The 15,596-nt window shown below is 33.6% G+C and overlaps 1 protein-coding gene across 2 annotated transcripts in view; it reads left to right on the forward strand.

Annotated features, from left to right (window-relative positions):
- Positions 1-14,774, forward strand: part of LOC129915500 (eukaryotic translation initiation factor 4 gamma) — a 35,790-nt gene extending 21,016 nt beyond the window's left edge. For both annotated transcript variants that reach the window (XM_055995058.1, XM_055995059.1), the window contains exons 2-5: positions 7,955-8,943; positions 9,076-9,348; positions 9,411-10,004; positions 11,157-14,774. In XM_055995058.1, coding sequence (XP_055851033.1) covers positions 7,955-8,943; positions 9,076-9,348; positions 9,411-10,004; positions 11,157-14,323 — 5,023 coding nt within the window. In that variant the 3' untranslated portion in view covers positions 14,324-14,774. The remainder of the gene's footprint in view (positions 1-7,954; positions 8,944-9,075; positions 9,349-9,410; positions 10,005-11,156) is intronic.
- Positions 14,775-15,596: the final 822 nt, after the last annotated feature.

The following is a 15,596-nucleotide window of genomic DNA, read 5'->3' on the forward strand; positions in this document are numbered from 1 at the left end:
TTTATTCAATTATTTAAAAGAAAAAAGGAAATTTTTTTTTCTTCTATATTTTTTTGTTGGTGAAAATTTTTATTTTGATTTATTGTTTTTTTTTTTCCTTTCTTTTCTTCTTTCTTTATTTCAATTAATTTTGTTGCTCGTGTGTGAACAGAAAAAAGAAGAAGAAAAGATATTGATAAGCACCACGCTCGTCATCAGTTTGCGTTTTTTTTTTTCTTCTTTTTTTTTTATTAATAACTGAAGAGAGGGTGGGAAAGTGGGTAAAAGCAATGCGAATTTGTATTCGTGCTTTTTCTACACAAGAGTGACAATGACAAAGGAAGAAGAGATTCTTCTTCGTGTCTCCTGTCTGAGTGGAAGCTGGTTGATGACGAGGGCGAAGGCAGGGCAAACTCATTCAGTTTATCTTTTTTAGTTTTATTATTTTTGCGAATTCATTCACCCTTAATTTGATGGATGGCGGGGCAATCGGTGGAGTGGGTGTAGTTGTATCGTGTTGTAGTGGGCCTCGTACTCCTCTTCTCTCTAACTAAAAAAAAAAAACTCCCTCCATCCAACACACTTGTTGCTTTAAACATTGTAGACCAGGCATGTCAAAGGCAATGGTTACTAGAGCCCAAAACAGCGAGATCTAAACTTTTATGGGCCGCAACAAAAGTAAAAAGTAAAACTAGAATTTTTAAACAGATTTATAAAAATAATAAGAATTGTAGCACTAATGTTTTCTTCTTTTTTCACCAGACCAAAGTGAATCGGTTAAAACAACATAAGTAACATTTTTATTTTTTTTCAGGAGAGACAAAAAAACTCTGTATTTTTGACGACGCGGCCGCATTGACAATTTTAGCTTTAAAATCGGTTTAGAGGTCTTGTTGAGAGTTGATACTAACAAAAAGTTAAAAAAAATATCTTTATTAAAGGAGATTTAACAAAAAATAAATATATTTTATATGTTGTTTTAACACCCAACGTTTTATTGGGAGTCAAAATAACTTAATTACTTGAAGATATGGTTGTTTTGACAGTCATATTACATCCAAAATATTAGAAAAAAAAGAAAAGAATAAAAATGCATTATTAATTCAGCAATTTTATTAATATATAAAATACAAGAACATAAAACTAAATGGAGAATGGGCAAATTTGTATGGAGCGTGGACGTTCCGCGACCAAGCAATGCATTTATTATTTTTTGACGTAATTAAGTTTTATTAATATTACGCAAAAGTTTTATTCTTGTGACGTACTTCAAAAACGGATAAAATGCATTTTACACTTTTTATTGATTGTCTCAATGTTGTCAAAATTGTAATGTTTATTTGAAGTGCAAAATATCATAGTTTGTAATTTTCCATAAGTTTGAAGACCTTGATCTTGAATATCAAACCAATAGAAACCAAACTAGAAGCCTTATAAGACAAGATTTAAGAATTTTTTTTTAGTTTGCATTTTCAATTCTTTGCTGGTATTAAAAGCTTGAAAACTCAAGAACAAAATTTCGAAGTTAATGGCTCAGGGAAAATAACAGAGCATCATATTATACAGGGTGTCCCAAAAGTAATGGATCAAACGAAATATGCTGATTGGGGAACTTAAGGGCTCTCAGAATTTGGTAACTTGTTCATCCCAAATCCTTACGGTTTTCGATTTAATGCAATTCTTGTGCAATTTCGAAAAATTCCTACTTGGCAACAGTATTTTGCTTCCTGCGCCCATTATTGTTTTTTGTTTTTTTAAATTCTTTTACGAAAATATTGCCAAATAATTAGGAACCATTAATTTATCAAAAAAATTTTTATTCCATACGCCATTTCGCTGCAAATTAACTAACAGTTTCAAGTTTTATAAAAAATCTATTTCTTACTTTTATTTGAGAGCGCCACCGCAAAAAAATTTTGTACAGTGTGACACTGGTTTATTATTTTAAAAACTTGTCCCAGTATTGCAGTTTTCAAAAAAGTATAAAAGTTTCCAAAGTTGAAGCTAGATCGCAAATTATTACAATTTGAATTCAACAAAACAGGGTTTTTCAGAGCAAAAAACAAACAAAAATAAACAAATTTTCTTGAACAGTTGTTTGTTTATTTCTCTTTGAACAAAATTCTCTATTTTTGTTTGAATTTTTGCTCTGAAAAACCTTGTTTTGTTGAATTCAAATTGCAATATTTTGCGATCTAACTTCAACTTTGGAAACTTTTATACTTTTTTGAAAACTGCAATACTGGGACAAGTTTTTAAAATAATAGACCAGTGTCACACCGTACAAAATATTTTTGCGGTGGCGCTCTCAAATAAAAGTTAGAAATAGATTTTTTATAAAACTTGAAACTGTTAGTTAATTTGCAGCGAAATGGCGTATGGAATAAATTTTTTTTTGATAAATTAATGGTTAATAATTATTTGGCAATGTTTTCGTAAAAGAATTTAAAAAAACAAAAAACAATAATGGGCGCAGGAAGCAAAATACTGTTGCCAAGTAGGAATTTTTCGAAATTGCACAAGAATTGCATTAAATCGAAAACCGTAAGGATTTGGGATGAACAAGTTACCAAATTCTGAGAGCCCTTAAGTTCCCCAATCAGCATATTTCGTTTGATCCATTACTTTTGGGACACCCTGTATATTTACAATAAAAATTAAATTCAATATGTCCTTCACACATTGCAAGATGCATTACGAATACTAATATTGCAATATCTTACATTCTTAATCCAAATGCAGTAAAAAATTCATAGTAAAACTTTTTCCTAAGATATAGTTTTTTCATTTGATACCAATTTAATTTATTAACAAGAACATTTTGAAAGATGCAATTCCACTTGAATGACCGCGAACAACTGACTGACTCCAAATCATCGAAAAACTGTAAGAAACAACAGTTTTCTTACTTCGTTTTTCCAGCGTTGTATTAATATGAAGTACTTAAGGTGTATTAACGCTCAATTTCAAAATTGGCAGAAGAGATATGTTGTTTTAGCACTAAATGCGTATTTTTACCTCGAAATTTTATATGATCCAAATATCAAATCGTGTTGGTTTTGCTCTCAACGCTAGTTCTACCCATAAGCAATGCAAAACAGTTATAAAAGTGGTTTCAAAAAATTTGTCACTAATGTTGTTTTAACAATCACCGATTCAAGTGTAAGTTAGACTGGATCTTATTTCTACTAATAATAATAAAAATATCTGCTTTTATTGGAAGGTTGTGTGAAATTCGCCAGCGATTTTATATGGCGGTTTTAAATCGAAATTAAAAAAAAACATGATAAAAAACATGATTTCAGTTCAAAAAACATGATTTATAAAAAAAAGCAAAATTTGAGAGGGGGGAATAAAACAAATTATTTCGAGTTCATTTTAGAAAATAGTATAAAGTATCAGAGGTATAACAACAGAGGGTAGGGGGTACTATTTGCAAAAATTCTTAAAGTGAAAATTATCAAACTCATTTTATGATGGAGAATTCTTAGATCTTGGCTTCAAAACGTTTATAGTTTTTTTTCGGGAAAAATTGCCCTTTGAAGGAAAAAATAATTATTTGCTTTTGTAATTTACCCACTTTTTTCAAAAGGTGGCCATTGTAATTATAACTTAAGTTACAAAAATGGAGGAAATAAAACTTGAAAACATAAATTAGTTTATAATTTGTACTCATTTAAGGTTAATTTTATATATGTATACATACTTCATGTAGGTATTAAATGACTTATTGGGCCCTATCGTGAATCTCGAGGTGAATTTTGTTTTCCTCGGAATTTTTTGTGCGATCCTGAATCTCCCTCGAAATTTATTTCCAGGCAGCAAAGAAATGATGTCTAAATTCCCCTGGAAAATTGATTGCCGATACCAATAAATTCCGAGGGAAACTTTTTATGATCATTTTCGCTCCCATATTTAAAACATGGGAAACATTTCGAGGGAAATTTTTATTCATGATAACCCCCATTAAAAATAACAGTTCATCTAGTGAAAAAGATTGTTGGTTTACAAAAAGATTATAAAGATTTTTCTCTTGGTTTAAAAAAAAACATGATTTTGGGCACGAAAACATTAAAACATGATTTTAGTTCAAAAAACATGAAAATCATGCTAAATCATGATTTCTGGCAGCCCTGTGCAGTTGTAAACGACCCATTCCTTATCAAAGTAACAAAGAACAAAATCAAAAATGCACTCAAAACTTTTTCCGAATAAATAAAATAAATTTAATTTTCATATCATCTTCATAACAACGCCTTAACGAAGGTCTATACCAAAATCAAGCCCAGTAGGAATTTTTCCGCAGATTGGTGTTAAAAATGCCTAAAATTACTGGGCTAAAAGTTATTCGTCCATTAAAAATAAATTTTTCGAATTGTTCTTTAAAAAAATTTGAAAGATTCAAAAAGTACAATTCGATACACTTTTTATTTCACTTTCGATACAATGCTCAAAGACGATTTTTCATCCCTGGTCTAGATGTACTTAGTGCATTTTTATTTTTTTGTGAATGCAAGAAGAAGTTTCTGTTGTTTCCTTATGTAAGTTCTAGTGTGTGCTAGATTGTGAGAAAAATTTTAAATAAAAAAAAAAAAGAGATATAAAGTGGGCCGCTTCTGCAGAACAGGTTCTTGAGGGAATATTTAGTTCAACGTTGTATTTAGTCGTCTTGGTTGCAGACAAAATCACATTGACGACGTCAGAGAGTTAGTTTGCAAAGAAAAACAAGAAAAAATTGTATCATGGAGTGTGCTGCGTGCGCACACAACATAACGCAGCATATAAAAAACATTCTTGGAACTTTCTCTTGTTGGTATTTTTGTTGAATCCGGCATGGGATTCAATTCCAAATAACCAACAACAACACGACACAAGATAACGACGAAGAAATGATATTGCCAATTTTAGAATTTTAGTTCCTAGGAAGTTGTGTTTTCTTGTTGGTTGGTTGTAGTCAGTCGTAGGTATTTGTTTTGTTTTGTTTTTGTATTTCTCATTTTTTTTTTTTTTACTACTATCCCACATTTTTGTTATCTTTTTTTTTTTTTGTTTGTTTTTGTTTGCTGACGTATCAAAGAATGTAGGTTTTTATTTTATGATTGATAGAAGAATCTTGGAGGTAGGTTACTCATTTAAAAGCGAGGGTAGAGTAACTATGTGGATAATAACAACATCTCAGGTAGTCAAGTAGGTTAAAGCTGTGAATAGTTTTTTTTTGTTTTATTTTTTTCTAACAAAACTATGATGAGTCAGATTATTGGCATATTTATCATCAAATCAGCGTCGTAGACTTATACATAAATTTGTTATTTTTATTTTTTTTTATAAATGACACTTGTTTTAGAGGTCGGGTTTTGTTATTTAAATTACTTCCAAATGTTAACATACTAATCGGCTTTTTTAACGGTTATTGTATCAATAACACCAATATGGAAACAAACTTAACATAAAACTATAAATAACGTTTCTTGAAAAAATCTCTATAGTACATAGCTCAGTTGGTGCTGCTGTGAACAGTTATGGTTAATACTCTAACCTCTTGAATAGCCTAGTGTCAGGAATATTAAGAGAGAGGAATGAATTTGTGTTGGCACAATAAATATTAAATAAGGTGGTTATTTTCTCACATAATCCAACAGGTAGGGTCTAGTTAAAGCTATTTGATAACTTAAAGAATGGCACCTGTAGTAGGAAAAGAACTTTTTTCGAATCCCATTTAAAAATACAAGTATAATGGTATGTACAGCTGTGTAAATTGTGCTTACACAATTTTGATAAAAAGTTAAATATTTTTTAAAGTCCTGCTTTGCAAAAAAGTTTAAAATTATATTATGCATTGGGCGGGAGTTATCATATCCAAGGTTTTCAACTTTTTAAGTATGCTTATCACTTTCTTGTATAAGGCATTTATTAAAACACTCTAGTTTATGCCCGAACATTAAAATCGCAGTGTCTTTTTCTTTCAAGCATCCAAATATGACTTTTTTTCATTTTTTTTTTTTTGTATGTAAAATTGACTACAAGTTTCTGTTAGCGCTATGGCATTAACAGAACATGTGCTGGAAGCTAAACTACTAGCCTAAAGTCTGCTTAAAGCACCATTACTAACGAAAAAGCATGTAGATAAATGAAATAATTTCGTAAACGATTGGCCCAAGATGCAAGTGAGGAACTTTCTATGCACTAATGATACAAAACTAGTTATTTTTGGGCGTATGCACCATAAGGAGAGTATCAAAAGACCCTTGAACACAAAAAGAACTATTTTGGTATCATTAGTGCATAGAAAGTTCCTCAATTGAATTGTAACTATTGTTAAAACAAAAACGAGTTTTTGGTACAATGTTTTAGGTTGAAGGATCAGTACAATCTCTCTTAGCACACAGAAAGCAGTGTTTAGACACCAGTAGGATGAATTCATTAACGCAGTGATCCGTTTATGAATTTGACCATATTTACAAGCGGCTATCACGTTTAAAATTGACAGCTTAAAGAGGATTTTATATTTGTCTGAACATTAGTTGTCGTTTTAATATGAATAGATATTATAATTACAAAAACAAAAAATTTCATCTTTTCTTTGTTACCAGGAAAAATCTGGTAAAAATCTCGAAAGTAAATATAAAACGAAGTTAAACATGTTCACTATGTTCAGCTTTTACCACCCAGAGAGAGCCGACCAACCATGTTGAAGCGAGTTAGATGTGACTCGTTCTTAAGTTTACCTTGGGTCAAGTGAACAAATGTCTTTGATGTCCTACTCTGAATTTGTGATGGCCTCCGGTTTTTTTTTATTAAGTATACATAGGCCGGAGTTCATTTGTGAATTGACCGACTGAGGGCCATTTTTTTCACTATTGCTCAACTTGAAGCAAACTCTCGAGTTTGCCAACTTGAGAGTTGACTTTAACTCGAGTGTTGAAACGCAAATTGTAATTTCTTTTTATTCACTAATTACTTTGTCAACTCTCCAGTTGAGGATTTAAAGTTGGTCAACTTCAAGTTTGAATATTATCCCTGGGATATTTATGAAATATGGAACAAAAACTTTCATTTATTTAAATTAAAATTTGAATCTGTCATATCGATAGCATTTATTTGTATATTTTGTGCTTAATTTTTTGATTTTTGTTTACTTTTTCGATTTTTGTTTGTTTGGAATATTATTTCTTTAGCATAATAACTGCCAACAAAATTTTGACAGAAAATAAAAAAAAAAATCTGAAGCAAACTCTCAAGTTTGATCGGCAAACTTCTACTTTTTAGGGAAGTTGAGAGAACTGGAAGTTGATCAACTCTCGAGTTTAAAATCGAAAGTTTAAAACGTCAACTTGGAGTAAATAAAACCAAATTCGGAAGTTGGGGTTAAAAATCCTCAAGTTATGTTCAACTGCGAGTGAAAAAAATGGCCCTGAGTTGAAAAACTCTACTCTAAAAGATCAATTTTAAAACTGCTGTTTTTAAGTTATCGGCTTTGAGTGTTTCCATTTCAATCAATATAATCTATGATTCGTAATGGATTCAATGATCAGTAGACCAATATAATACATAACACCAGTACACAAAAACAAAAGTGAAGTGTTGGTTTTTGTTGTGCAAATCACCACCAATAATGGCTAAATTGCAAATTTTCTGGTGATTTTTTGAACCTCCCTCAGAATCAAGGCTTGATTGGGCCAAACGGAACTCGGATTCGAATTCAGCGTTTAGGTTTAGTTCGTTGTTGACGCCACTACTTCTATTTTATGTGTCGGTGTAGTCATAAGTAGAAAACCATATTCAAAGCATGTTGGTATTCAGTTTTTTTTTTTCTGTTTGCAATCATTTGTATTTTTTTATTTTCAACTCGTTTATTACTTTTATTTTTTGTATTTAGATAAAAAAAAAAACAACAATATTTGTAGTTAATTTTAATAAGAAAATGAAAACAACTCAATCAAACCAAACAATATTTTTAAAATTTTATTGCGAAAAGGTTGCGTAAACATAATCTTATGTACTGGTCGACGGAAGACCACCACCGCCAGAATTATTATACCAATTTGCAAAGTGTCCAACATCAAAATGGACTTCAACAAGCGACGGCGGCGATGCCGCCGCATCAACAACAACAACTCGCTTCACAACCGCCTCATCTACAGCAGCAGCAACAGCAACAACAACAGCAGCAACAACAACCACAACAACACCAACAACATCGGCCAGCTCAACAAATTCAACCACCACATTTTGCAAATCAACAACAGTTCCAACCACATCATCAACCACAATGGGCCACCGGAAGGCCGCCTCATATCTTGACCGTACCGCCTTTCATGCCCCAATATCCCAATAACGTGCCCAGTTCAACGCAATTTTGTGCCCCAGCACCAAATTACTATCAAACACAACAACAATACCCGCAAGCATCAGCAGTTGCCGCTGCACCACAGCAGCAGCGGCAATGTTTGCCACAAGGGTGTACCGTGTATACAATGCCGCCACAAGCGACTGGCTTGCGACAGAATGTTATAACACAACCACCGCCAAACATAATGACGCCGACAACATCAACGGCACAACAATTGCAAGTGCAATATTTCTCGACATTCTGTCGGCCGCCATTACTGGGACAACAGACCTATGGCCACATGATGACGGCTCCATTAAGCAGCGAGACACATATTGCAAAACCCCGCAGACATGCTATCCCTATAATTCATCCCGAAACAAAAGAGAACATCATGGAGAAGAAATACCGCAGCAATGAATCACCTGATGTAGAAGTTACTACAACAGCATCTTCAATCACAACGACCCCGTCATCCACATCTATCGATGAGCTTAAAAAATCACTCAATGATGCCAAGGAGGAACAACAAACGGCGAAAATTGATGATGTTGATGATGTGCCACAGAAAGAGACCGAAGAAATCACAGAGGAAGATATAACGGATGCATCACCAGCACCAGCTCTTGATCACGGTAATTACAAAAAAAAAAAAATACAAAAACACACAATTATTTCTCTACCTGATCCTTATTTCGCGCACTTAAAACCACACAAACAAATTGAATAAAAAAAAGTGACTCAATCATACAACTTTATTGTTTCAGTTGAATCGATTGAGCTTGATGACGAAGATGTGGAAGAAGAGGCCACACAGCCAGAGACAGAGGCAATTGAAAATGAGAGCAAAACGCCATCCGAAGAAGAATTGATGATGAACGAAGACGTCGTCGATCAGACACCACAATCTCGCACAAGTTCCATCATTACAACAACAACAACAAATGAACCAACTGAACCAATTGAGAAGATCAGCAGTGGTGATGATGACGAGGCAACCGCATCAGCTTCTCCTCCATCATCAACCACCACCGAAGGAAGTATGAAATCATAGATTCTATGATAAAAACTCGTATGATTAATGACAAAATCAAATTTTCAGATATTTCAACTGCACCTTTACCAATGGAACCCGAGGAGAAACCCGATTCGAATGAGGTAGTTAGCCAATCATCACCAACAAAAGTAGTGATTTCGGATGGAAAAGTCGGTAAGAAAAATAAAACACAATCAATTGTAACTCCAACTGGAACTCGAACACCAACCCCTACGCCACCACCAGCGCCTACTCCATCAACAACAACCCAAACAACAACAACAACTAAACCAATTTCAAAGAAGACAAAAAGAAATAACAAACGTCTGAAAGAAAGTCAAAAGAAACAAAAAGCCGATTTGATTAAAAGTGAAAATAATAATACAAACAAGGCTACCAACCAAAATGAGAATCATAAGGCTAAACCTAACCTACAAGCAGACAAATTCACCGATCCTTGCAATTCAACAAATAGACTGAAAACAAAAGCCAAAGAAAGTAATAAAAACAGTAAAAAAGAGGGAGTAGTATCAACAACAACATCAACAGCGACAACGACACCAACAACACCTACCGATGATGTTGAAGTTGTTTGTTCTGCAACAACTACCACAACAACAACTCCGACGACGTTGGACGCTCATGAAAAAAGCGAAGAAAGTAATTTTAAAAGTTCCTATTTTTGCCATAAATAATATTATTGCATTTGTAGATTTTTGGGTCTTAATTTCGCTAAACTATTTTAGAAATTCAATTACGTACATAGATACTTGAATAATTTTGTTGCCATCATCAAGTTTTGTGTTTTTAATAACAAACATTGTTAAGATGAACATTTCATTTTTCTGAAATTCACTGCATGTATAATATTGAGGAATTGAAAACCCAAAAACGTCGTTTTTCTCATTGAAGCTTATAAATTATTTAGCTAGGCAAAAGCTCATGCTTACGATTTAAAGTAAAAATGAGTTGGGAGTTGGTTAGAATAATTTGAAGTTATGCTATAAAAAGTTATCCATAAAAAATGATCTTTTTCCAATATTGGGTTTGGACTGTTTTCGTGAAAAAAAATTTATTTACTTCTCAATGTCACGAACACATGGCTATTATTACCTAGTTTTTCAGTTCTGTAGTAAGACCAATATACTCTGCTATACTAAAGTAGAGCATGGCTGCTAAACATTGCGTCCATTGTTATATTTAAAGAACAATTATGTACCTTCAAAGTCTGTAAAACTGCAGCGTGTAGTTATTTAACACCCGTCTACAGCTAAATTTTAAAGTTCAAGTGACCTTAAGTCCAAAGCGTTTCGCCCACTTAAAATAAAAATAATTTTTATTATTTTTTTCTTCGTTACCCGTCTACAGCTTAATAAAAAAAAGACTATTTGTTAATATTTCTGTTCGGTATTGTTAGTACCCTTCAGGTTTCCCAGTTTACTGGCACTTCAGTTTGAAAAATGCTGGAGTGGTTAAGAATGTGAAAAAGATTCCACTATCCATTTTCGGACCATTTTTAAAAATATTGGTATCAAATGGCTTTTCAACCTGTTTTATTTGCCATTACTTTGAAAATGAGAAATTTGATAATGCACTGTAGTGCATTTGGCACGATCAATGCTTTAAACATTTCAGTTTCAATACATAGTAATTTCATCGCAAGTAATATTTTGCTTTTTTGTATTTATTCAGTAAGTAGCTTCAAATTAGTAACCAAATTCTAAAAAAACAATGCGAAATTAACACCCAAAATCGAAAATGTAATGTCCCTTTCGATGTAATTTACAAAAACTCAAATCAAATATATTTTAGGCTCCCTTCAAGTTGATGACTCAACAGAAACCCTTACCTATGACGAAAACGATCATTCAGCTTCGTTGCAGCCTGACGATAGTCCCAAATTATCCAAATCAGAAGAAATTGCCTCCGAAATACTTGGACTCAAATCAACTGATGACAATGAATTGCTCTTTCTCAATAGCTCTATGTCTGGTTATGAAGAGGATATATCTCCATCGTCTCCAACAAAACAAACACGTGATGATGACAAAATTCAAGATATTCTCTTCGGTGACTTTTCGGAAATAGAAAATTCTCCTCAAGAGTTGTTATCTGCTACTGCTTCTAAGGAATTAAATGAACAATCAAAAGAAAACAATGACGAAGAAAATGAAGCAGCTCTACAAATTGATGCTGAAGAAGAAAATGAAGGACAAACTTCGGCAAGTTCAGCAGTAAATGAAGAATTCAAAGAGAAAAGATATACACTACAAGAATTGAGGTCTCTTGCAATGGAACCAGCTTCCAAACTTCCACCATCGTTTAGGGGACACATTTGTGAAATAATTGGAAAAAATCCTGCAGCCGCAGGAGTATCATCACCACATCAACAAAATAAATTCTTCCCAACACAACAGATGTCTTATAAGGATTCGATAAGTATAAATCGAAAGCGAAATAAACAACAATTCCAACAGCAGCCCCAACAAAACGAATACCAACAACAACAACAGCAGCAGCAACAACAACAACAACAACAGCAGCAACGAAATCCCGGTATCATTCGAGTATACCTTTCGCTCAATGAGGAGATCAAACTGGCACAGAGTGAAAATGCCTGGGTTCCACAGACATTAACTGACTTTGGTCCTAAATCTGCTGAGGAGGATGATGAACAAATTCTAAAGAAAATTCGTGGAATTCTCAACAAACTGACGCCAGAGAATTTTGATAAACTCCTTCAAAGTGCATCCAACTTCCCAATGAACAGTGTCGAAAGAATAAACAAATTAATGCTGTTGATCTTCGAAAAGACAGTAAGCGAACCAAATTTCGCACCGACTTATGCTCGATTCTGTAAATTCCTCTTCAATCCTGAAGATTCTAACCATGTAATGTTCAAGACCAGTTTGGTCAGACGCATGCAGGAAGAGTTCGATGGCAATGTGAATAATGCCAAAGCCAAGGAGGCCAAACTGAAGCCCTTAACGGAGCGATTAGCAGCTGCCACAGATCCCAAGGAGAAGATAGAAATTAAAGCAGAGCTAGACGATCAGGAGTTCCAATTTAGACGACGGGCCTGGGGTACCGTGCGTTTTATTGGTGAAATGTGTAAAATGGGCTTCATTCGAATAGACCGAGTGTGTGCTTGCGTGGAGACCCTGCTCGATGTCAAATGCGAAGAGAAACTCGAGTTTATGTGCAAATTGCTGAGCACAGTTGGGCCTCAGCTTGAAAATGCCCACCTGCAACCAGGATATGAAAAAGAATGGGCAATCAAACAACGGTTAGATTCAATATTTGCTAAAATTCGACAGGTAATTGAGAAGAAGAATCAAGGTGCTGGACAGAAGATCAGCAGTAGAGTTCGATTTATGATGCAGGACATTGTGGAGTTGAGGGCTCGATTGTGGGATCAAAAAGAGTCTACCCCAGTGCCGTTGTTATCGCGAGAGGTTTCACCAGCTATTACAAGGGCACCGCCTTCTAATCAACAACAGCAACAACAACAACAAAGAGGATCTCGCAACTTTATGCCCGCTATGTCAGGTGGTAGCTATGACAAGAGGAGACAGCAACAAAATCACGAGTCTCAGCAGAAAACCCAATCAATAGACCGCAATAAGCTTTCGTTTAATTTTAGCGATGAGATAAAACTTTGCAATTCGTCGCCATTGATGTGGCAAGTAGCTAAAAAGACCTTGCACAACCGAGGATCTTCACCTGCCAGCCAAAGCCAACATCAAAGCCGGTCTGTATCAACTGAAACCAAGCAACAGCAGCTAATAAAACCAGTGCAGCCGGAACTTCAGGATCTTAACGGAGATGAGTGTGAGTGCCTACTAACTGGACTCATCGAATTGGTCACATACGAAAAATCTCCAGCGGAATGTTTTGCCAAATGGAATTCCATTCCAACACCTCACCAAGCGTGTCTCATCAACTATGTCCTCACAGATTATCTGCATTCGTTAAAATTGAAACGCCATGAACTCGAAATCTGTTCACAGCTCTTTGTCAGTCTATTCAAAGAAAAACTAATCACAAACAAAACCTTCAGAGAGGGCTATGAGAAATTCAGTGAAACATGGGAAGATATTCTTCTCAATGATGTGCCCAAGGGCTGGGAAAATTTCTTTAGATTCCTTAGTCCAATTCTTCACCACGAATTGGTAACAATCGATGCTATTTGGGATAAAAGATGGTTCAACACACTCTGCGGCGATAGATTCCTTCAAAGCATGATTGTGCATTTTACATCTGAATTCGGAGCTAATTACATGCGATCCCTGTGGGATTACAATAACTTGCGATGGGATATGTTTTTACACGAAGACAGAATTCCAAACTTTGTTACGACAAATCGTTTTGAATTTATCGATAATCATAAATATATTCCACCAATGTTTAGTCAGCGTACCACCGACGATCTGGTGAAGCGCATCGAAGAGCTCCTCGCACAATCTGGTGAAGATGTCGATCTTATAATCGATTTTATAAGTACGAATGTGCGTATTGACTGTAATTTCGTTCGTAGCCTAACAATGTTCCTCTGTGATTATTCTGTGATTATTTATACTCCCAACATAAATAGTAGTAGTAGTACTAAAAAATCTTCTAAAACATCATCATCTGATAACTCCTCCTCCTCCTCCGCCACTTATAAATTTCGAGAAGAAATATTTACTAAGAAATGCATACCGCTATTAACTTTATGCATAGATTCGAAAGATGAACGTGAATTGAGTTGTCTCAATGCCATTGCTGAATGCAAGAGGTTAGATTGTAACAAATTTCGTGTAGATTTGATAAATTCAATATTCGCAGAACTTTATGGGGAGGTTATATCGAAGGAATCATTTGAAAAGTGGCGTGAACAATTGTCGTCGTCGTCAACAAATAAAGAAGACTTATCGAAAGATTTAGAAGCGTTTTTTAGAAATAGCAGCAAAAATACACAGGAACAATTTAGCAAATAAATAAAAAAATATTACAGAATAAAAAAAAAAGAAAAGAAAATTTAAAAAAATCGCAGTCGTAACAAAATATAAATTAAATAAAAAAAAAATCGCAAATATAAGCAATCGAATTGCAAACCAAAGAAAGAAAAAAAAAATAAGAAACCATTTTTAATTTTTTGTTTGTTTTGCAGTCCAAAATTCAAAATAAATCAAATTAATTGAAAAATTAACAAAAAAAAAAAGGAAATTTTAAATTAAAACACGAAATTTATAAAAAACAAAGAAGAAAATAAAAAAAAAATAAAACAAGCTTTAAGCCTTTAGTACCAATAGGTTTAATAACAAAAACAAAATTGAAAACATAAAACAAAAAAAAAACAAACAATATTATAATAATAAAAAACGAAATTTCAAACAGATAAATGTTTTGTTATAAATGGATAAAAATAAATATTGCAAAATATGCAAACAAAAAAATGTTTAAACTATTTTTATTTGTACGTGATGGTTTTTGTTGTTTAGTTTTTTTTTTTATAAATACGTGATAAATGCTTACATTAAATTGTTTAGTTTAATTGAAGAAAACTGAATTTAGGGTTCCATTAGAGGAAAAGCAAGTCAAGCTTCGGAGAGGTAAGTCATTTAGACGAAGTAAAAAAACTTGAGTGATTCTATAAAGAAGTTCTTTTTAAGTAAATTCGTTGTAAGATTTTGCTGTAGTGTTATTCTTACGTAAGGCTTTAAGAAGGGGTATCAGCGTAGCAACATACATAGTTCTCTCTGTCGTCAACAGTACTTTCAGAAGAAAATATTTTTTGTTTATGTTAAGTTATCAAATACGCCTTCTTATAATTTGCAAAGAATATTTAGCATAGATCAAGGCAAACGCCAGAGTTCAATTAAAGGTAAGGTATCTGATGTAAAAGATACGGCGGTAATTATAGTTGTACTTGATCTGATATGCTGACACACCGTCTCCACAAAATAAACAGCTGTCCATCAAAACAATGTAAAGCGCAATCAGCTTTTTTTCTGCTGGTAAAATAATGTCATGTAAGTTCATATCTCAACGAAGTGCCTCTACGGAAAGTCTAACTTAAAATATAAGTAAATATATCATTTAACGTTACATAGACCATAAAAATTTGATATTAGCCATATCTACATTCAACTGAAAACCACAGAAAAATATCTCAGACACTAGAAACTTGAAATCTCCGCTCATGTACACAATATCGACAGGATGTGTGTATGATGTGCTTGATTGGCATAGCTTTCCGTGTCTGCAATA

Source organism: Episyrphus balteatus, chromosome 3 (assembly GCF_945859705.1).
Source record: "Episyrphus balteatus chromosome 3, idEpiBalt1.1, whole genome shotgun sequence".
In the NCBI taxonomy this organism is placed as follows: Eukaryota; Metazoa; Arthropoda; class Insecta; order Diptera; family Syrphidae; genus Episyrphus; species Episyrphus balteatus.